The sequence below is a fragment of the Macaca thibetana genome, chromosome 8, assembly GCF_024542745.1.
Source record: "Macaca thibetana thibetana isolate TM-01 chromosome 8, ASM2454274v1, whole genome shotgun sequence".
Classification (NCBI taxonomy): Eukaryota; Metazoa; Chordata; class Mammalia; order Primates; family Cercopithecidae; genus Macaca; species Macaca thibetana.
Window position 1 is genome coordinate 103,906,495 of NC_065585.1, and position 24,049 is coordinate 103,930,543.

Sequence of the window (24,049 nt, forward strand, 5' to 3'; positions counted from 1 at the left end):
CTGGGTTAGGGTCTCCCCGACCAAGCTGGTCTCGGCAAAGGAGACAGTACTTCTCCCAATATGTGTTTTGCTACCTTTGATGAAAATTAGCTGGCCCTGAACATGGATTTATTTCTCTATTTGATTCCATTGTTCTATGTGACTTTTTTTATGCCAGTGCCATGCTGTTTTCATTACTATATTTTGTAGCATATTTTGAAGTGGGTACTGTGATGCCTCCAGCTTTGTTCTTTTTGCAAGATTGCTTTGGCTACTAGAGTCTTTTCCATTTCCATATGGATTTTAAGATTGTTTTTTCTATTTCTGGGAAGAATTTCACTAGTATTTTCATAGAGATTTCTGAAGAATCTGAAGATTGCTTTGGATAAATATGGACATTTTGACAATATTAATTCTTCTGATCTATAAACATGGAATTTTTTACTTGTGTTCTCTTCAGCTTCTTCTATCAATCTTTTATATTTTTCATGTAGAGTTCTTTCACCTTCTTGATTTATTCCTAGATATTTAAAATGTTGTAGCTATTGTAAATTAACTTGATTCTTGATTTCTTTTTCAGATAGTTCACTATTGGTATATAGAAATGCTACCGATTTTTGTATGTTAATTTTGCATTCTGCAACTTTACTATCTTGATTTATTTTTTCTAACTTTTTTTTTTTTTGGTGCAGTCTTCAGTATTTTCTAAATATATGATTATGTAATCTGCAAACAGGGATACTTTGACTTCTTCCTTTCCTATTTATATGCCTTTTATTTTCTTTCTCTTACCTAATTGCTCTGGCTAGTACTTCCAATAGTATGTTGAATTAAAGCAGTAGAAGTGGGAAACTTGCCTTCTTCCAGATCTTACAAGAAAAGCTTTCAGCTTTTCCCCATTCAGTACGATGTTAGCTGTGGGGTTTAATTTTTAACACATGGCCTTTATTGTCTTTAGTTATATTCTTTCTATACCTAATTTTTTTGAGACCAATTGGGTATTCATATTCAGAAAGAGTTGGAGATAGATTTGAGCAATGAGAGAAAAGTACCTTCAACAAGCTATTAAAAACAAAAACAGAAAAAAGGTGAACTATCCCCAGGAACAGTGATTTGCTAGCAACTATTATACAGCTATTTCTGTGATGTGAGGGAGAGGAAGTCCACAACGATAGGTTTATCAGTCTCAGCAAAGGCTAATTTCAAGCTACCATTTGATATTTCTGGAAGAGTTGGTAATACATGCAAGTCACACATTACCATAGTATAGTAGTTCAACCATAAAGATGCAATAGTCATAACCTAAAAAGCAAAGATAAATATAAAAAATAATGAATAAATGGTGTTATTTGAATGTTGGTTTTTAATGTATTTAGATTTAAGTAATATTTTTTATAATGGCTGTTTAACAACTGACTTGCAAATATTCTGAAACTTTAACTGGTGAGCTCTGGTGAGATGATATGAGCTGTCTCTAGCACACCACTGCCAAAGGAATGTGTGAAGAGAAGACATGATTCAGGTTCAATGGGGCCTGAACCATATATAATTTGATAAACTCTAAGAATACAAAGTTAGGTTCATGACTTTAAAGAGAATCTGTGCAACTAAGTTGTTCTTAAGTTTTTGCTTCCTTAGCTTTACGGTAAATCTACTTTAGGCAAACAAGTATTTTAACACACTAAAGTGGGTTTACAACTTTCAAAAATAAGCAGGAATAAGAAGAGAGGAACTGAGCTCAGATATCACCTACATAAAAGTCACTGTAACCAGTCACAGACTAGCTAGAGGCTAGGAACGCTGAAAGAAAAGGGATAGGTCAGACTTGAGAGAGATTCTGGTCAACCTAAGAAGCAGAAGGGGAAACAGATACTCTGCTGTGCGGCTGACTGGCAGTCCCTCTTAGCTTTATTAGATGAAGGTCTTAGGCTCCTTTCACCTGATTCAGAGCATCTTATGGATCCAAATTTGACAAGGTAGAATTTGGACTGCAAATACAGAGAATTCAATGGACATAAGTCATGAGATTCAGGCCGGATGATTTATTTCACAGTTTAAAACCCTCCACAGTGAGAGAGAAATTGTGTTTTGTTCCTCCTTGGTTCGGGCCCGTTTCTGATGATGTATTTGTTACTCTCCTCTCTCCAAGTATTAGCATTCAAGTTTGTTAGAGACTGGTGCTGTAGGAGAAAACAAAACAAATAAAATGCCAGTGTTGGTCATTTTTCTTTCTTGTAGCTAACACATTTCTAACTCAAGTAATTTTAAAACTATGGGTGATTAAAAGCAAAAACATTAAAAAAATAAAAATTCCAGAAAAATATTACCTGTTACCTCAACTGACAATACTCTCAGTTTTATAATAGAAGTGACTTGTGAAAGTAGACTGGTTTTTTAAATCCATGTTTGGTAACTATTTAGGTCAATAAATAAAGTGCCTTGAAAACTCCATTCTAAACATATGCAATGATTTTATTTTAAAATTAAAAGGTGGTAATTCTAAGTACCTTTTTATTAGATAACACCAACATGTACAATACACACACATGCATGCATGCACATTGGTGTATGTATCTATATAATGAAATTTTTTAAGAATGATCATCCCTGGTGCTGGAGCTAATGAAGATTACTGTTTCATTCTTTTACTCTCATATATATTTTTAATCAATGTTTTTTATACATTACTACTATAATAATAAGAAGAATGATTCACACACTCACATACACACATTATTTATTGAATAAGAGAAGAAAGTTATGGCAAAGTCAAGATTCGAGCATTCCAAGTTCTCTGGCTAGAAAATGGCTCTTAACACCATTAAAAGTTAAAATCATTCTTTAGAACTTCAAAAAATGAAACCGGTTAAATATAAAATGAATTCAAAATGTTTGTTGTAAACCTAAGTATAAAACTGAAAAAGACAAAATATTTTAGAACCAAAATAAACAATATTTAAAAGCAGAAAATTATTAACAGTAGGCTAGGTCTAAAATCTCAATTTACATAACAGAAAGATTAGTGAAGGGATTTTTTTAAAGGTAAAACATGCTAAGCTTCCTTCATACTAAAGGGAGTCTCAAAATGCCTCTAATTCCATATGTTCAAATTTTGTATTTTCTACTTCTATTTCTATATTCCTTATAGAAATAACTCATTACTAAGTAACATAGTGGAAAATTATAAAGAAAATTCAGTAAGGTAGTATAATAAAAGAAGTAAATTTAAGATATGCTAGGGCTCAGAAAGTATATCACTCACATATCCAAACTAGCTAATAAATGAATAAATTATGAAAGTTACAACTGGATACAAACGGACTGATAATTTAGTAATAGATATTTTAAAACAACAAAAGTCTTCATATTACACTATATTTATTCTCGATATCTTCTGGGGATTTATCTCAGGCAATAACTGGACAATTGCTCACAGATATATATCCATACCAGAATGTTTATTACAGGGCATTTGTAATAACTAAAAACTGGAAGTAGCACAAACATTCATAATTATAGACTTTTAAGATGTTAAATACAGTAAGACATTCTTCTTCAAAGGGTTAACTTGTTTAAGTTTCCTAGTCTTTCGTTTCCTGCTTTCAAGGCAAGACTCCCTTACTCTCTGTGTTCCCTTGCCCTGGGAAACAAACTTCCTCACAGTCTTTATCTATAGAGCCCACATTCCACATCTGCTACTCACTCTGTAAATCACCCCTCCCATCACAACGCTCCCTCCACCCCCGGTTGATCCCCTCCTCCCCCAACCCCGCCAAAACTGTTTTCTGCAAGTATAACCGCATCCCTGCACTTCTCAAGTTAGCCAATCAGGTTCAGCTTAGATTCTGTGGTCCAACTCTAGCCAGTGGAGACTGGACACAGCAGTAGGAACCCAATGCATTAGGGATAAAGCTGCTGCTTTCCTTTGTTCGGTGTGCTCTCATGGTGACCAAACTAATGAACAGCACCTTTCTGCAGAAGTAAACTTTGCCTTGCTGAGAAATCAACTATTGGAGTGTTCACTTGTGACTTTCATTTGTTATTTCTAACATAAAATAAATGATTTTTTATTTTTAATTTGAATACTACATCCCACAAAATGATATGACTGCATTTTAATATATAAAAATTTGTCCACAATATTCTCAAAGTAAAAGAAGTATTTTTAATATTTTGCTTAGAAAAATATTTGAGAAGATGTACATATCAATTGTTGATGCAGATTTTATTTAGTTATTGTAATTATGAAAATATTTGTCTTAATTCATGTATCTACCAAAATTTCTTAGATATTTTAGTCAGAAAATATACTTTAAAAAAATAAGTAGGCCAGGAATGGGTGACTCACACTTGTAATGCCAACATTTTGTGAGCCCAAGACAAGAGGATCACTTGAGCTGAAGAGTTTGAGACCAGCCTGGACAACACAGGGATACCCTCATGTCTACAAAAAGTAATTCCCCAGGATTGATGATGTGTGCCTGTAGTCTCATCTACTCAGAAGGTTGAGATGGGAGGTCCACTTGAGCCCCAGAAGTTGAGGCTGCAGTGAATTATGATCATGCCACTGCACTCCAGCTTGGGTGATGAAGAGAAACTCCCTCTCTTAAAAAAATCAAGCAATCAATCAACAAACAAACAAACAGATTTATATTTTAATTCATGTTATTTAATACTAAGGTTTACCTGGATACCACATATTTTTCTTTCATATGAATATCAGAATCTTTTTCCTGATTATCCTTGGCCATGTCTCCAAAAACCTTTTGACTGAGTTTATGTTAAATAAATAGAGACCCACATATACATATATTACTGATATTGGGAAAGAAGGCAATAAGATGTAAAGTCAGGTTGTTTCCAGTGTTTTCATCAACCAGTTCTGCCATGAACATTCTTGTGCATGTCTCTTGATCCACACATGTGCACATTACTAATGGTACACACCAATGAGTGGAATCTTTTGGGTTATAAAATAGGCATTGGCAAAGCCTTAATAGATTTTACCAGTTTTCCAAATTGATTTTGCAAATTTACATTCCCTACAAGGGATATAAAAGCTCCAGTTGCTCCATATTCTCACTAATTGACATTGTAAGTTGTTACAATGATAGCCATCTAGCATGTATTTAGTAGTATCATACTGTGTTTGTAATTTGAATTTCACATCTGATTATTGAGGTTCAGTCCTCTTACTGAACTGACACCCCCACTTCTACTACATATCCTCATACCTGGCCACCAGCTGCAGCTCAACTATGGTTTTCTGTGCTCTAGGTGGTTTCCTTCTGCATGCCACACAACTGACAACCAGATCTGACTCAAGAAAATGAATAAACTTCCCCTGCCATTCAGTAGGTTGCAACTACATCTTTTCCACTGAGGCAACTATATCTTTTCCACCTCAAGCATGGGAAGGATACCCACTTCTAAGTTAGTTCTTCCTTATGTACTCTCCACTAGGGTCTCATAAAGAGGATGTTTTCCCAATATCTTATAGTTACTCTTCTATTATAGGTAAATTAGTCTTTATACTTGCATCCCCTACTTAAATCACTGTGTTGTTTCTATTCCCTAAATGAGCACAGACTGCTGTAATAGATTACATAAATATTCAGGTTTAGAAGATGCTAAACTCCTGAACAGTAGTGAAAAGTATGCTGTACCAGAATACCCTCATACCAGCACCACGTGAGAGTTTTAGTAGCTTGATATCCTTGCCAATCCTTGATGTTGTCCATTTTTTTAATTTTAGAAACTGTTGTAGTGGTTTAGGAAAATATCATTTTGATTTTAATTCATCTCTTAGTTAGAGTAATGGCATTAAGCACATTTTCATATTCTGTGCCCCTTTGATATCATCTTTTGTGAAGTGTTTCTTCAAATATTTTGGTCATTATAGTCTCATCTTTTTTTTTTATCAATTTGTAGGAGTTCAGTATATATTCTGAATGTGAATTCTTCATTTGAAATATGTATTACAAAGATTTTTTCCACATTCACGTTCCTTTTTCCCTTCTTAAGGGTATCTTTTGAATGGCAAAAGTTTTTATTTTTAAAAAGTTGTGCTATATATAGTAATAGTAAGAACACAGCATGAGATCGACCATCTTACCACATTTCTAAGTGTACAATACAGATTTGTTAATTTTAGGGACAATGTTTTTCATGAAATCTCTAGAACATTTTCATCATGCATATTTGAGACTTTAGCCCACTGACATGCAACTACCCATTTGGTCCACCCCGTAGTCCCTGGAAACCAGCATTCTGCTCTAATTTTGTGAGTTTGACTTTTTAGATATCTCAAATAAGTGGAATTATTTCAATATTTGTCCTCAAGGTTCATCCATGTTTTACATATTACAGGATCTCCTTTTTAAGGCTGAATAATATTCCATTAGATACACACACACACACACAGAGAGAGAGAGAGAGAGAGAGAGAGAGAGGAGGAGAGAGATGTCACATTTATTCTTATCCACTTATTCATCGACAGACATTTAGGTTGTAGCCACACTTGAGAGTTGTGAATAGTGCTTCAATGAACATTGGAATGCTAATATCTCTTTGGTTTCCTGATTTCAACTCTTTTCCATAAATTTCAAGAAGTAGAATTGCTGGATTATATGGTAATTGTATTTTTTATTTTTGATAACCCTCCATGTCATTTTCCATAATGGTTTCAACATTTTGCATTCCCACCAACAATATACACAACGATTCTAATTTCTCCACATCCTCCTCAACATTTCGCTATTGTTGATTTTTTTTTTTTAAGAGCCATCCTAACAGGTGTGAGGTGAATCTCATTGTGGTTTTGATTAGCATACATTTGATAGTTAACGAAATTGAGCATCTTTTCATATGCTTATTTGCCACTTGTATGTTTTCTTTGGAGAAATGTCTACTGAAGTCTTTAGCCCATTTTTTAAATTATTAGATATTTTGCTATAGAGTTGTAAGAGTCTTATATATGTTATTTGGCAAAATGTCTATTCAAGTCTTAAACTAACTTTTAATCAGGTTATTAGTTTTTTGCTATTGAGTTGAAAGAGTTCTTAATATATTTTGGGAATTAACCCCTTAACTGATCAATGGTTTGCAAATAGTTTCTCCCATTCCATTGGATTTTCAGCATTTCCTTTGCTATGAAGAAGCTTTTGAGTTTAATGTTGCCCCATATGTCTTTTTTTCATTGGTTGTCTGTGCTTTTCATGTCATATCCATGAAATCATTGCCAAGACCAATGTCATGAAGATTTTTCTGTTTTCTTCTAAGCGTTTTATAATTCATATTTTACATTTAAGTCTTCGATCTATTTTGTGTTGGCCTTTGTGTATAAGATAATGGCCCAATTTCAATCTTTAGCATGAGGATATAAAGTATTCCTAACACTATTTGTTAAAGAGCATATCTTTTGTGGTTCCATACAAATTTTTGGATTATTGTTCTATTTCTGTGAAGAATGTCATTGGTATTTTGATAGGGATTGCATTGAATCTCCAGATTGCTTTGGGTTTTATGGATATTTAAACAGTGTTAATTCTTCCAATCCATGGGCTTGGTATATATTTCCACTTTTTTGTGTCCTCTTTAATTTCTTTGATAAGTGTTTTACTTTTATTTTTATTTTTATTTATTTTTGAGATGGAGTCTCACTCTGTCACCCAAGCTGGAGTGTGGTGGCATGATCTTGGCCCACTGCAACCTCTGCCTCCCACACTCAAGTGATTCTCCTGCCTTGGCCTCCCGAGTAGCTGGGATTACAGGCTTGCATCACAGTGCATGGCTTTTTTTTTTTTTTTTTTTTTTGGTATTTTAGTAGAGACAAGGTTTCTCCATGTTGCCCAGGGTGGTTTCGAACTTCTGAGCTCAGGCAGTCCACCCACCTTGGCCCCCCAAAGTGCTGGGATTACAGGCATGAGCCACCACAGCCAGTTAGTTAAGTGTTTCACAATTTTCATTGTAGCAATCTTTCGCCTTTATGATTAAATTTATTCCTAGGTATTTTTATAGCTGTTGTAAATAGGATTGCTTTCTTTATTTATAGGTTGTTCACTGTTGGCATATAGAAATGCTACTAATTTTTGTTTGATTTTGTATCCCCCGATGTCACCAATTACATTTATCACCTCTAACAGTTTTTTCCCCTTGGAGGAGTCTTTAGATTTTTCTAAATATGAGATCATATCATCTGCACATAAGAATTTGATTTCTGCCTTTCCAATTTGGACACCCTTGATATCTTTCTTTTGTATAATCGCTCTGACTAGGACTTCCAGTACTATGATAAATAAAAGAAGCAAAATGGGCATTCTTGTGTTGTTCTACATCATAAAGGAAAGGCTTTCAATTTTTCTGCATTTAGAATGCTGCTGTCTATGAGTTTGATATACATGGCCTTTATTGTTTTGAGATATGTTCCTGCTAAACTACATTAAGAGTTTTTATTATGAAGTTATGTTGAGTGTTACCAAATGCTTTTTCAGCCTCTATTGAAATGACCACATGGATTTTGTCCTTGATTCTATTTATGTGATAGATCACATTTATTGATTTGCATTGCTGAACCATCCTTGCATCCCTATGATGAATCCTACTTGATCGTGATAAATAATCTTTTTAATGTGTTGTTGAATTCAGTTTGCTAGCATTGTGTTGAGGATTTTTGCATGTTCATCATGATGTTGGCCTGTAGGTTTTTGTTGTTATTGCTGTGTATTTGTATGGTTTTTGAGGGAAATGTTGGCCTTGTAGAATGATATTGGGAATATTCCCTCCTTCTCAATGTTTCGGAATAGTTTGAGTAAAATTGGTACTAGTTCTTCTTTAAATATTTGGTAGAATACAATATTAAAGCTATCGAGTCCTGAACTGTTCTTGGATGGGAAACTTTTTATTGCAGCTACTATGTCATTATTCATTATGACTGTATGTGTCTAGGAATTTGTCCATTTCTTTTAGGTTTTCCAAATTATTGACACACATTCGCTCACAATATCTCTACTTGAATGCTGTCTTTAAATTACTAAAGTGTCAATTGCAATGTCTTTTTATCTGATTTGTGCTCACATAAATCATATCTTTCATTTAAGTATTCAATCCATTATTTTCTTCCTCTTGGCCAATGTAGCAAAAGAAGTGTTTATCTTTTCAAAAACAAACTTCTTGTTTCATGGACCTTTCTAATTCTCAATTTCATTTATTTCTGCTCTAGTTTTTATTATTTATTTTCTTCTACTAATTTGTGGTTTGGTTTGTCCTTGCTTTCTTTCTTGCATTGCACCATGAGGTTGCGTAACTGAAGTCTTTCTACTTTTTTGGTATCAGTATGTATAGGTATAAACTTTCCTTTCAGTACTGGTTTTGCTGCATTCCATAGACTTTGGTATGTTATGTTTCCATTTTTGTTTCCTTCAATTTTAAAAAATATTTCCTTCTTAATTTCTTTATTGACACACTGGTCTTTCAAGAGCATATTGTTTAATTTTCATGTATTTGTATAGTTTCCAAAGTTCCTCTTTTCATTGATTTCTAATTTCATTCCACTGTTTTTCAAAATGATACTTGATATTATTCCATCTTGTTTTGTGGCCTTACATATGATCTATGTGCCGATGAAATTAACATATATTCTGTACCAGTTACATAAAATATTCTGTAAATGTCAATTAGGGCCATTTGATCTAGTGTTATTTAATTCCAATATTTCATTGATGATTTTCTGTATGGATGATCTGACCACTGCTGAAAGTGTGGTGTTAAAAGGCCCCTACTACTATTGTATTGCAGTCTATCACTGTCTCTAGGTATTTATTCTAGTCTTCACATTCTGGCTTTGTTTTTACTTGCCCTTCTTCAAAGGACTTTCCAAGAATTCAAAGAAGATTGAGTATTAAGTTACTTAAGTCTGTTGCCTCTACAGGCATTTCAGTGCTAGAGGGATCTCTAAGCCCAGATATGCTGTATCTCTTGCAGACTCCTAAATACACAACTCTGATGGACTTGGAGGGAAATAGGGAGAAATTCCTATGTTCACAGGCAAAGTCCCTTGCTCTCTTTTCCTCAGGAAGAAGGAATCTGTCTGTGCAGTGGGCTGCCTGGAATTGGGAAAGGGGAGATATGAGCACTCCTGTGGCCATCACAGCTGGTACCCTGCTGTGTCACACCCGAAGCCTACAGCCTCCCAGATCAGCATAGTACTGGGGCTCAACTGGGGCTCATCTGAGGCCCAAAGCTGCCTCAACTCCGCCTCTTGTCAGGTCAGCAGTGGCATTAGATTCTCATAGCAGCATGAACTCTATTGTGAACTGCACGTGTGAGAGATCTAAGTTGCACACTCCTTATGGGAATCTAGCTAATGATTGATGATGTGAGCTGAAACTATCCCCCTCCACTCCGCCCTATGGGAAAATTTTCTTCCACTAAACCCGTCCCTGATGCCAACAAGGTTGGTACTGCTAATTAGAGCATGAGTTATCTTTTTATATGCCAGTAAAATATCACTAAAACACAAATGCTCCTACCCAATGCTAAGGAAAAAAACAAACCCATGATTTACATGCTAATAGATGGTAGTTGCTAGTGTGAGTGCACAAAAATCTCTCCTTTTATAGGTCAAGAAGGAGAGGCTGAGATATCACAAAACCAAGTTTTATTATTTATTATTATAAAATAACCTATAAACAGAATTAAACAAATATATATAAAAAGTTTGGTTTCAAACTAACCGTTTTTAAGTGCTCATAAGCAATGATCAAAACTTACAATGCAAAATGATTCAACACATAGTTCTATACTCACCTTTCACTGAGGGATGACTTGCTGTTACTGCTGCTTTCTTGTGACACAGAGCTATAAAATTGATAAACTTTGTTTTAAAGTGAGGAAAATAGTAATTCTTGAATAATTAAATACCTGAATGAAAACTGTTCTTCAAAGAAACAGCGATTCAAATAAATGAATATCTCCTTTTAACAACTTAAACAGGTACTGTTTCAATATTAGAACAAACGCCATCAGTTACCTCAGTCTGGTAATTGAGTCTTCTCATTCTCATTCTACATTTAATCAATAATTTATGTTTGTAAGCCCACATTTATATAGGCAGGTCCCCTTATTTTATGATATCCCTAATTTCTCAGTTCCAATAAGCCAAAACATAAAGTAGCACTCACAAATTTTAAATACTTTTTATATACAGCTCAATATATTTCTTTCTCTCTCTCAGAAAATATAAACATGTTTTATCTTTGCATCAGTTCTTGGAGGGTAAAACTAGATGTAAATATATCTGTGATGAAATATTGTAAATTATGACTAAGGGGCTCAATATGAAGTTTAAAATTTTGTGCAACTGGTTACAGATAGCATGATGATTTCACTCATTAAACTGATGTACTCAAAAGTTTAGATACATTGAAAAGCTATTATTATCCCCCATTCTGTAGAGTTATAGAGAATAATATTAAGTAAATAAAGATTAAATCACTTACTCACAGTATTACAGGGTTACATGCAAGATTTATAACTTAAAACAAGGTTTCCCAAAGCTAAGTGTAATTCTCTTCCTACATGGTGGTGCCTCCTGTCTCTTTGACCTGACATTATTAACTACACATGTAGTTTCTAATTAAGAAATGATTTTACAAATCAGCAATATCTATATTTAGAAAAACAAATATTGTCAAAATAGGTTTATAGACACCTCTCTAGGTGTGCTAATAAAGATGTTCATCACTGGCCTGAGAATCTGTATCTAATAAATTTAGTTTTTGGAAGTTCCCTTGAAATGCAGTGTCATGTAATTCTAATGGAGCTCATAGGTGATAGGACTCTATGGACAGGGTCAGTGAACTAAGAGGCTAAATAAACCTCCAAAATTCCCCTGGCAGCCATGTCTGCTCTTACCATGATACTAGTGGTAAACTGTGTGGTTTTAGTAATTTGTGAGATGAGAAACAATATCAAAACAAATAACAAAGGGCATCAAACCATTTTGTAAATGTCTCCCTGAGCCTCTCTTTACATTGCCTTACCTACAGCTGGAGATTATTTCTGATGAAACACAAATACATTTTTCTTGTCTTTCTAAATGTAATAAGAGTAAATATATGTACACATATTTTACATATATTTGTGTGTACATTATATATATATGTATATACATACCTCTCACTTTCAGTTTCCCCTCTATAGCATAGCTCTCTCAATTTTTTCCGTTTTATTAAAATGGCAGTAGTAATAATAAGCACAGGTAGCGAAATGTAGAAAATGAGTTGAAACCGTTGTTTTTGAAAAGGGGCATGTCTTCCCTCTTCCATGTAACTTTTCTCTGGAATGAAAAATAGCAATTTTAAATTACATCAGAGATTTTATTATCCTAATGAAAAGGAGAAGATATCATTACCAACATCATTTCCAAACATTAAACATTTCTTTCATATATAAAAAATGAATATAATAAAAACAAAAACACTAAACTAAAGTATAAAGTGGGATGTTACTAGTGTTTTATTGATGATTTTTGAGTTCTCAGCCTTCCACCATATGATGAACTAATGTCTTATTCATTCAGTTTCTCTGGAGAACCCTAATACAGATTTTGGTACCAAGATATGAGGTGCTGCTCTAACAAATACCTAACACTATAGCTGTGGCTTTGGGATTGGGAAATGGGTAGAGGTTGGAATCATTTTAAGGTGCAAACTAAAAAAAGCCTAGATTGCAATAAAGGACTGTTGATAGAAATATAGATATTAAAGGTGATTCTGGTGAGAGCACTGAGAGAAAAGAGAACACCTACCTCTTCTTAGAGAATACGTACATAATCATGAACAGAATATTGGGAGAAATACGAATATTAAAGGTGCTTCTAGTGAGGTCTTAGACAGAAGTAAAGCAACATGTTATTGGACAATGAAGGAAAAGCCATTCCTGTTTAAAAAAAAATGGCAAAGACTTGGCTAAATTGTGTTCTAAAGTTTTGTGAAAGATAGAGTTTGCAAGCTGACGTTGGATAACAGCTGAGGTGACCCCTAGGCAAAATGTTCAAGACATGGCCTGAGTCCTCCTGACTGCTTATGGTAAAATGAAAGAGAGGAGAGATGGATTAAAGAAGTAATTAAAATAATTGTTAACCAGAAATTCTCAGCCTATCCATATTTCCCAAAATCAGAAAACGTGTTCTGGAGAGAATACGAAGGATGGGGCTAGAAAATCATTTGATAAAGAGATTATGAATGTGAATAATGTATTTAATCAGCCATCTCAGCAGAAATCAGAAATCTAAGACAATACCAGCATAGATGGAATTATACTGGCAGAAACATTGCCAGTTGGAAATGAAGGAAAAAGAATGGGACAAAAGGGCTATTTGGCTATGAGCATGCTTTATCTTTCAAGAAAAGTAAAGAATAATTGCACCATTGACTCAAAGATTATCAGGGTGCCACAGACCAAAGGATCAAGGCTGCATTCTCTTTGGTTATAGAGGGTGGGGCCTCGTTTTTAATTTCAGTGGACCAGGTAGCCCTAGCCTAGTGCCTTATGGGTGGGACATTGTAAAGACAGTATGAACAGGGGAGCCTCCCAAGCCAAGGGAGTGGGGCTGCCACCTAGGACTGTGGAAGTAATGCACCACCTCAGTGGACCTGGAGGGAAGAACATTAAGCCAAATAGGATTTGGATAGGCTTTTAATTTACATCTCAGTTCATATGGAAGATTAAAGATAAAGCAATTGAGGTATCTGGTGTGTAGTGTATGGCCAACTCTCACACCTAAGATACAATGGAACTTGCACTGCTAGGTTTTGGAATTGCTTGAAACTCATCACCCCTAATTTCTCCCTTTTGGAATGGGAATGTCTGTCCTATGTTTATTTCACCATTATATTTTGGAAACAGGGCCGAGTGCGGTGGCTCTTGCCTGTAATCCCAGCACTTTGGGAGGTCAAGGCAGGCAGATCAGGAGGTCAGGAGATCAAGACCATCCTGGCGAACATGGTGAAACCCCGTTTCTACTGAAAATACAAAAAAATTAGCCAGGCGTGGTGGTGGGCACCTGTAGTCCCAGCTACTCGGGAGGCTGAGGCAGGAGAATGGGATGAACCCAGGAGGCAGAGCTTGCAGTGAGTCGAGATTGCGCCACTGCACTCCATCCTGGGTGACAGAGTGAGACTCTGTCTCAAAAAAAAAAAAATAAATAAAATAAAATGTATTTTGGAAACACATAATTTGTCTGGTTTTACACATTCACAGTTGGGGAGAAATTTTGTCTCAAGATAAATCATATCTCAAATGTTACCCATTCCTGATTTAGATGCTATTCAGATGAGATTTTGTACTTAAAATTGATGCTGGAATGGCTTAAGGCTTTTGGGATTCTTGAGATGGGATGAATTTTTTTTGCATGTAAGAAGAACATGAATTTGAGTAACACAGAGTGGAATTTTATGGACTGAATTGTGTCTCCCTAAATACATATGTTTAAGCCTCAACTCCCAATGTGATGATGTTTGGAGATGAGGACTTTGAGAAATAATTAGGGTTAAATGAGGTAATAAGTGTGGGGTCCTAATCTGATGGGATTGTTGTCTTCACAAAAAGTGGAGGAGAGACCAGAATGTACGTGCTCCCTCCCTCCCTCTGTCTTTCTGTTTCTCTCTCTTTCTCTCTCTCTATCTCTCTCTCCATTCACAGAACTATTGTTGAAAAGATGTGGCAAAATTACTATTAATTGCAGTTTACATCATTTCAAAAATGTTAATCCCCCAAAAAATAAACAAATAGACTTCTCAATACAGTGATAAGCCATTGATTAAACTTATGCACAAATATCAGTAGATTTTCTACATGTAACAAGTAATGCTGAAATACAATAATAGAAAATAACTCCCAATAACCAATTTTTAACAAAACTATACCCTTTTTAAAAATGATAAATTTCTGATCTATAAGATCCTATTATACCTATGCAGGGATGAAAGACACAAAAAGATACCACTTCACACCCATCAGGATGGCTACTATCAGAAAAAAAAAAAAAAAAAAAAAAAGAAAATAACAAGTATTGACAAGGATGTGGAGAAATTGAAACAGAAAATAACTTGTACACTGCTAGTGGGAATGTAAAACAGTGTCGCTGCTGGAAAATAGTATGGTGGGTGATTCCTCAGAATACTTAGAAATATAATCACCATATGATACAGCAAGTTCACTTCTGGATGTATAAACAAAATAATTGAAAACAGGGTCTTGAGATATTTGTAAGCCCATAGTCACAGAAACATTATACACAATAGCCCAAACATGGAAGAAACCCAAATATCCATTGACAAATGAATGGCTAAACAAAATGTGGCATATACATACAATAAAATGTTATTCACCCTTTAAAAGAAATGAAATTCTGACACACACTACAATATGTATGAACCTTAAGGACATCAGGCTTAGTGAAAAAAGCCAGGCTTTTTCAAAAAAGACAAATATGGCATGATTCATTCCATTTACATGAGTTACTGAAGTTGTCAAATTCAGAGACAGAAAGTAGAATAATAGTTTGCAGGGCCTGGGAAGAGGAGGAATGAGAGCTTATTGTTTAATTGATTTACAGTTTTGGCTTTGCAACTTGGAAAGAGCTCTGCAGAGGGATGATGTTGCACAACAATGGACTTAATGTCATGGAATTAAACACTTAAAAAGCATTCAGATGGTAAATTTTATGAGTATTGTACAACACTTGTGTGTGTGTGTGTTTGCATGCGTATGTTATAAAAGGTCAAATAAACGCATAGAATAGAAAGACAAAGGTGATGAAATAGTAATTCACAGAAAAATTATAAATTTCCTATTGCCGTCAAGTAACTGGGAAGCCCCATAGCATTAAAGAAATGTAAGTAGAATATAATTTTTTCTGGTCTATGAGCTTGTCAAAGATTAAAAGGGTTAATAATAACCTCTGAAAATCAGGTATGTATATAGTATTATTAATGGTCATCTCTGGGGGTTAGGAGAAAATGAAAAACTATGGAAAGAAAAATCATAAAGTGAGATTAAAATATACTCTTTATAATTTTATATACTAAGTAGACAATTAGGCAAAAATATGTGTGAATTTAGACTCCAGCATACGCAAAAAGCAGATAGTCATACATACAAGCACATACATATTCAATTATGTACTTATGTTTATATGATTATATGCATAATGCTATAAAACAGATTATAAGTTCCTTGAAAATATTCATGAAATAGTAACAAAAGTCAACAATGTTTTTGGCTTATAATTAAGGCAATCTAATCCATAATTTGACACTTTTTCTGGGTCATATTATGGTAACACAAATCAGTGATATTAAAAGTAAGCAGAATGGGGATAATGAAATAAACCTGGACTCATTTAGATGACCTTTGCAACCCAAACTCTTTATGTCCTAAAATGCATTCAGGATCACAAGTGTTTCTCCCACACTGAGTCCAGGCTTTACTGGGGAAAGCCCAAGGCCTCCCTGACTGGATACAGGGCCCCCAAAGGGACTATATGGAGACAAAACATACAGCCAACTAGCATATCAGCTCAGGTCTTTCAGGGTAGACCTGTAAGCCCCAGAATGGAAGAGATGAAAGAAGAGCCCATGGCAAATGGCTAAAGGAAACTAGTTGGGTTAGAAGGTTTTCTCTGACTGCAGGCTCATGTGCTGCCATCTGGACTTCCATCTAGACTTAGAGTGGTTGGCCCAGGATATCAATCATACAGGTTTGCCTAGAACATATCCTAGTTGTAGTACTGAAAGTCTTACACACTAGTGAATCTGTCACTGGGATAGAAAAATTTCTGGTTGGCAACTACTGTGGAAGGTTGCAGGGAAAAGAACAAAATATAAAATATTAATATAAAATGAAATATAAAAGATGAAAAAAATAGGGAGTAAAAGCAACACTGTTTTAGTGTCAAATGACTAACGCACCAACTATCCATCTTCTATAGTTGCTATTGCTGCCTTTTTTTCTTTTTCTCCCCATTACTGCTGATGTTGGCAACCACAATCTGTGTGTTCACTCTGACTAATGTAACTTAAATGTGCAATTCAAAGGTATCGAAAGCATCAGTGTTAACAGTCCATCTTTGACTTATACTACAGAATAACTGTTGTTATCAAGATAGCACAGGTATAATTTTTCAAATTCAGAATACTGTAACTGTGTTTTCTAAGAACTTGGATTACAAAAATTAGAACAATTATAATACAAACACTAGAATGACCCAGATATCACAGATAAGGCGGCTAAATGACTGTATTATTATTATTATTATTGAATCAGAGTCTCGCTCTGTCACCTAGTCTGGAGTGCAGTGGCATGCCCTCGGCTCACTGCAACCTCTACCTCCCAAGTTCAAGCAATTAGCTAATTTATGTTCTTTCTTTTAAAGTCTTACATTTATGTACCTTCAGGATATGTAATAATATAGGCTGAAAATTTTAAATAAAAAGAGAAATTTAAATAAAAATGAAAATAAAAATTTAAATTCCCAGTAAAGGATTTTTAAAGAGTTAAATTGCTATATATTTTTTCTTTTTTTTATTATTATTATACTTTAAGTTCTAGGGTACATGTGCATAACGTGCAGGTTTGTTACATATGTATACTTGTGCCATGTTGGTGTGCTACACCCATCAACTAGTCAGCACCCATCAACTCGTCATTTACATCAGGTATAACTCCCAATGCAATCCCTCCCCCCTCCCCCCTCCCCATAATAGGCCCCGGTGTGTGATGTTCCCTTTCCCAAGTCCAAGTGATCTCATTGTTCAGTTCCCACCTATGAGTGAAAATATTCAGTGATTGGTTTTCTGTTCTTGCGATAGTTTGCTGAGAATGATGGTTCCCAGGTGCATCCATGTCCCTACAAAGGACACAAACTCATCTTTTTTATGGCTGCATAGTACTCCATGGTGTATATGTGCCACATTTTCTTAATCCAGTCTGTCACTGATGGACATTTGGGTTGATTCCAAGTCTTTGCTATTGTGAATAGTGCCACAATGAACATACATGTGCATGTGTCTTTATAGCAGCATGATTTATAATCCGTTGGGTATATACCCAGTAATGGGATGGCTGGGTCATACAGTTCTTCTAGTTTTACATCCTTGAGGAATCCCCATACTGTTTTCCATAATGGTTGAACTAGTTTACAATCCCACCAACAGTGTAAAAGTGTTCCTATTTCTCCACATCCTCTCCAGCACCTGTTGTTTCCTGACTTTTTAATGATTGCCATTCTAACTGGTGTGAGATGGTATCTCATTGTGGTTTTGATTTGCATTTCTCTGATGGCCAGTGATCATGAGCATTTTTTCATGTGTCTGTTGGCTGTATGAATGTCTTCTTTTGAGAAATGTCTGTTTATATCCTTTGCCCACTTTTCGATGGGATTGTTTGTTTTTTTCTTGTAAATTTGTTTGAGTTCTTTGTAGGTTCTGGATATTAGCCCTTTGCCAAATGAGTAGATTGCAAAAATTTTCTCCCATTCTGTAGGTTGCCTGTTCACTCTGATGGTAGTTTCTTTTGCTGTGTGGAAGCTCTTTAGTTTAATTAGATCCCATTGGTCAACTTTGGCTTTTGTTGCCATTGCTTTTGGTGTTTTAGACATGAAGTCCTTGCCCATGCCTATGTCCTGAATGGTATTACCTAGGTTTTCTTCTAGGATTTTTATGATATTAGGTCTAATATTTAAGTCTCTAATCCATCTTGAATTAATTTTCGTATAAAGAGTAAGGAAAGGATCCAGTTTCAGCTTTCTACTTATGGTGAGCCAATTTTCCCAGCACCATTTATTAAATAGGGAATCCTTTCCCCTTTTCTTGTTTTTCTCAGGTTTGTCAAAGATCAGATGGCTGCAGATGTGTGGTATTATTTCTGAGGGCTCTGTTCTGTTCCATTGGTCTATATCTCTGTTTTGGTACCAGTACCATGCTGTTGTGGTTACTGTAGCCTTGTAGTATAGTTTGAAGTCAGGTAGCGTGATGCCTCCAGCTTTGTTCTTTTGACTTAGGATTGTCTTGGCAATGTGGGCTCTTTTTTGATTCCATATGAACTTTAAAGCAGTTTTTTCCAATTCTGTGAAGAAAGTCATTGGTAGCTTGATGGGGATGGCATTGAATCTATAAATTACCTTGGGCAGTATGGCCATTTTCACAATATTGATTCTTCCTATCCATGAGCATGGTATGTTCTTCCATTTGTTTGTGTCCTCTTTTATTTCACTGAGCAGTGGTTTGTAGTTCTCCTTGAAGAGGTCCTTTACATCCCTTGTAAGTTGGATTCCTAGGTATTTTATTCTCTTTGAAGCAATTGTGAATGGAAGTTCATTAATGATTTGGCTCTCTGTTTGTCTGTTACTGGTGTATAAGAATGCTTGTGATTTTTGCACATTGATTTTGTATCCTGAGACTTTGCTGAAGTTGCTTATCAGCTTAAGGAGATTTTGGGCTGAGACAATGCGGTTTTCTAAATATACAATCATGTCATCTGCAAACAGGGACAATTTGACTTCTTCTTTTCCTAACTGAATACCCTTCATTTCTTTCTCTTGCCTGATTGCTCTAGCCCGAACTTCCAACACTATGTTGAATAGGAGTGGTGAGAGAGGGCATCCCTGTCTTGTGCCAGTTTTCAAAGGGAATTTTTCCAGTTTTTGCCCGTTCAGTATGATATTGGCTGTGGGTTAGTCATAAATAGCTCTTATTATTTTGAGATACGTTCCAGCAATACTGAATTTATTGAGCGTTTTTAGCATGAAGGGCTTTTGAATTTTGTCAAAGGTCTTTTCTGCATCTATTGAGATAATCATGTGGTTTTTGTCTTTGGTTCTGTTTATATGCTGGATTATCTTTATTGATTTGCATATGTTGAACCAGCCTTGCATCCCAGGGATGAAGCCCACTTGATCATGGTGGATAAGCTTTTTGATGTGCTGCTGGATCCAGTTTGCCAGTATTTTATTGAGGATTTTTACATCGATGTTCATCAGGGATATTGGTCTAAAATTCTCTTTTTTTGTTGTGTCTCTGCCAGGCTTTGCTATCAGGATGATGTTGGCCTCATAAAATGAGTTAGGGAGGATTCCCTCTTTTTCTCTTGATTGGAATAGTTTCAGAAGGAATGGTACCAACTCCTCCTTGTACCTCTGGTAGAATTCAGCTGTGAATCCATCTAGTCCTGGACTCTTTTTGGTTGGTAGGCTATTAATTATTGCCTCAATTTCAGAGCCTGCTATTGGTCTACTCAGGGATTCAGCTTCTTCCTGGTTTAGTCTTGGGAGAGTGTAAGTGTCCAGGAAATTATCCATTTCTTCTAGATTTTCTAGTTTATTTGCACAGAGGTGTTTATAGTATTCTCTGATGGTAGTTTGTATTTCTGTGGGGTCAGTGGTGATATCCCCTTTATCATTTTTTATTGCATCTATTTGATTCTTCTCTCTTTTCTTCTTTATTAGTCTTGTTAGCGGTCTATCAATTTTGTTGATCTTTTCAAAAAACCAACTCCTGGATTCATTGATTTTTTGGAGGGTTTTTTGTGTCTCTATCTCCTTCAGTTCTGCTCTGATCTTAGTTATTTCTTACCTTCTGCTAGCTTTTGAATGTGTTTGCTCTTGCTTCTCTAGTTCTTTTAATTGTGATGTTAAAGTGTCAATTTTAGATCTTTCCAGCTTTCTCTTCTGGGTATTTAGTGCTATAAATTTCCCTCTACACACTGCTTTAAATGTGTCCCAGAGATTCTGGTATGTTGTATCTTTGTTCTCATTAGTTTCAAAGAACATCTTTATTTCTGCCTTCATTTCGTTATGTACCCAGTAGTCACTCAGGAGCAGGTTATTCGGTTTCCATGTAGTTGAGCTGTTTTGATTGAGTTTCTTAGTCCTGAGTTCTAGTTTGATTGCACTGTGGTCTGAGAGACAGTTTGTTATAATTTCTGTTCTTACACATTTGTTGAGGAGTGCTTTACTTCCAATTATGTGGTCAATTTTGGAATAAGTGTGATGTGGTGCTGAGAAGAATGTATATTCTGTTGATTTGGGGTGGAGAGTTCTATAGATGTCTATTAGGACTGCTTGCTGCAGAGATGAGTTCAATTCCTGGATATCCTTGTTAACTTTCTGTCTCGTTGATCTGTCTAATGTTGACAGTGGCATGTTGAAATCTCCCATTATTATTGTATGGGAGTCTAAGTCTCTTTGTAAGTCTCTAAGGACTTGCTTTATGAATCTGGGTGCTCCTGTATTGGGTGCATATATATTTAGGATAGTTAGCTCTTCCTGTTGAATTGATCCCTTTACCATTATGTAATGGCCTTCTTTGTCTCTTTTGATCTTTGATGGTTTAAAGTCTGTTTTATCAGAGACTAGTATTGCAACCCCTGCTTTTTTTTGTTTTCCATTTGCTTGGTAGATCTTCCTCCATCCCTTTATTTTGAGCCAATGTATGTCTTTGCATGTGAGATGGGTTTCCTGAATACAGCAAACTGATGGGTCTTGACTCTTTATCCAGTTTGCCATTCTGTGTCTTTTAATTGGACCATTTAGTCCATTTACATTCAAGGTTAATATTGTTATGTGTGAACTTGATCCTGCCGTTATGATATTAACTGGTTATTTTGCTCGTTAGTTGATGCAGTTTCTTCCTAGTTCGATGGTCTTTATATTTTGGCATGTTTTTGCAATGGCTGGTACCGCTTGTTCCTTTCCATGTTGAGTGCTTCCTTCAGGGTCTCTTATAAGGCAGGCTTGGTGGTGACAACATCTTTAAGCATTTGCTTGTCTGTAAAGGATTTTATTTCTCCTTCACTGATGAAACTTAGTTTGGCTGGATATGAAATTCTGGGTTTAAAATTCTTTTCTTTAAGAAAGTTGAATATTGGCCCCCACTCTCTTCTGGCTTGGAGAGTTTCTGCCGAGAGATCTGCTGTTAGTCTGATGGGCTTCCCTTTGTGGGTAACCCGACCTTTCTCTCTGGCTGCCCTTAAGATTTTTTCCTTCATTTCAACTTTGGTGAATCTGACAATTATGTGTCTTGGAGTTGCTCTTCTCGAGAAGTATCTTTGTGGCATTGTCTGTATTTCCTGAATTTGGATGTTGGCCTGCCCTACTAGGTTGGGGAAGTTCTCCTGGATGATATCCTGAAGAGTGTTTTCCAACTTGGTTCCATTTTCCCCCTCACTTTCAGGCACCCCAATCAGACATAGATTTGGTCTTTTTACATAATCCCATACTTCTTGCAGGCTTTGTTCATTTCTTTTTCTTCTTTTTTCTTTAGATTTCTCTTCTCGCTTCATTTCATGCATTTGATCCTCACTCACTGATACTCTTTCTTCCAGTTGATCGAGTTGGTTACTGAAGCTTGTGCATTTGTCACGTATTTCTTGTGTCACGGTTTTCATCTCTGTCAGTTCGTTTATGGCCTTCTCTGCATTAATTATTCTAGTTATCAATTCTTCCACTCTTTTTTCAAGATTTTTAGTTTCTTTGCGCTTGGTACGTAATTCCTCCTTTAGCTCTGAGAAGTTTGATGGACTGAAGCCTTCTTCTCTCATCTTGTCAAAGTCATTCTCCGTCCAGCTTTGATCCGTTGCTGGCAATGAGCTGCGTTCCTTTGCAGGGGGACATGCGCTCTTATTTTTTGAATTTCCAGTTTTTCTGCCCTGCTTTTTCCCCATCTTTGTGGTTTTATCTGCCTCTGGCCTTTGATGATGATGATGTACTGATGGGGTTTTGGTGTGGGTGTCCTTCCTGTTTGTTAGTTTTCCTTCTAACAGTCAGGACCCTCAGCTGTAGGTCTGTTGGAGATTACTTGAGGTCCACTCCAGGCCTGGGTATCAGCAGCAGAGGCTGCAGAAGATAGAATATTGCTGAACAGCGAGTGTACCTGTCTGATTCTTGCTTTGGAAGCTTCCTCTCAGGGGTGTACTCCACCGTGTGAGGTGTGGGGTGTCAGTCTGCCCCTAGTGGGGGATGTCTCCCAGTCAGGCTACTAAGGGCTCAGAGACCCACTTGAGCAGGCAGTCTGTCCCTTCTCAGATCTCAACCTCCGTGTTGGGAGATCCACTGCTCTCTTCAAAGCTGTCAGACAGAGTCGTTTGTGACTGCAGAGGTTTCAGCTGCTTTTTGTTGTTGTTGTTGTTGTTGTTGTTGTTGTTGTTTAGCTGTGCCCTGTCCCCAGAGGTCGAGTCTACAGAGACAGGCAGGACTCCTTGAGCTGCTGTGAGCTCCACCTAGTTGGAGCTTCCCAGCCGCTTTGTTTACCTACTTATGCCTCAGCAATGGCAGGCGCCCCTCCCCTAGCCTGGCTGCTGCCTTGCCGGTAGATCGCAGACTGCTGTGCTAGCAACGAGTGGGGCTCCATGGGCATGGGACCCTCCCGGCCAGGTATGGGATATAATCTCCTGGTGTGCCCATTTGCTAAGACCTTTGGTAAAGCGCAGTATTGGGGTGGGAGTTACCCGATTTTCCAGGTGTTGTGTGTCTCAGTTCCCCTGGCTAGGAAAAGGGATTCCCTTCCCCCTCGCGTTTCCCATGTGAGGCAATGCCTCACCCTGCTTCAGCTCTCGCTGGTCGGGCTGCAGCAGCTGACCAGCACCGATTGTCCAGCACTCCCTAGTGAGATGAACCCAGTACCTCAGTTGAAAATGCAGAAATCACCTGTCTTCTGTGTCACTGGCCCTGGGAGTTGGAGACTGGAGCTGTTCCTATTTGGCCATCTTGCTCCACCCCCTAAATTGCTATATTATAGGACTTTCTGTTTCTCACTGTAAACTACTGTTTACTGAAAATACATATTCAAATAAACATTTATTTTTCATGTTATCATATGAAAATAATAATATACGCATATAGTTATATGTTATAGGCTTAATTATTATGGGGTATTTTTTGTCTGATACATAGTTTGATATGGCTTTGCACTGTCTCTTTAAAAAGCTGATCAGCCTATATATGCTTTTATGTAGCATCCAAGCTACAGATAAGTCTGCCCCAAAGTTTCAGGACTTTCTTGCAAGGTCCTAA

At 36.3% G+C, this 24,049-nt stretch overlaps 1 protein-coding gene across 3 annotated transcripts in view; it reads right to left on the reverse strand.

The window, feature by feature from the left end:
- Window positions 1-1,998: 1,998 nt before the first annotated feature.
- LOC126961194 (disintegrin and metalloproteinase domain-containing protein 5) overlaps window positions 1,999-24,049 on the reverse strand; it is a 137,182-nt gene continuing 115,131 nt past the window's right edge. For all 3 annotated transcript variants that reach the window (XM_050801306.1, XM_050801307.1, XM_050801308.1), the window contains 3 exons: window positions 12,154-12,316; window positions 10,786-10,836; window positions 1,999-2,159 (listed from right to left, as the gene is read on the reverse strand). In XM_050801306.1, coding sequence (XP_050657263.1) covers window positions 2,147-2,159; window positions 10,786-10,836; window positions 12,154-12,316 — 227 coding nt within the window. In that variant the 3' untranslated portion in view covers window positions 1,999-2,146. The remainder of the gene's footprint in view (window positions 2,160-10,785; window positions 10,837-12,153; window positions 12,317-24,049) is intronic.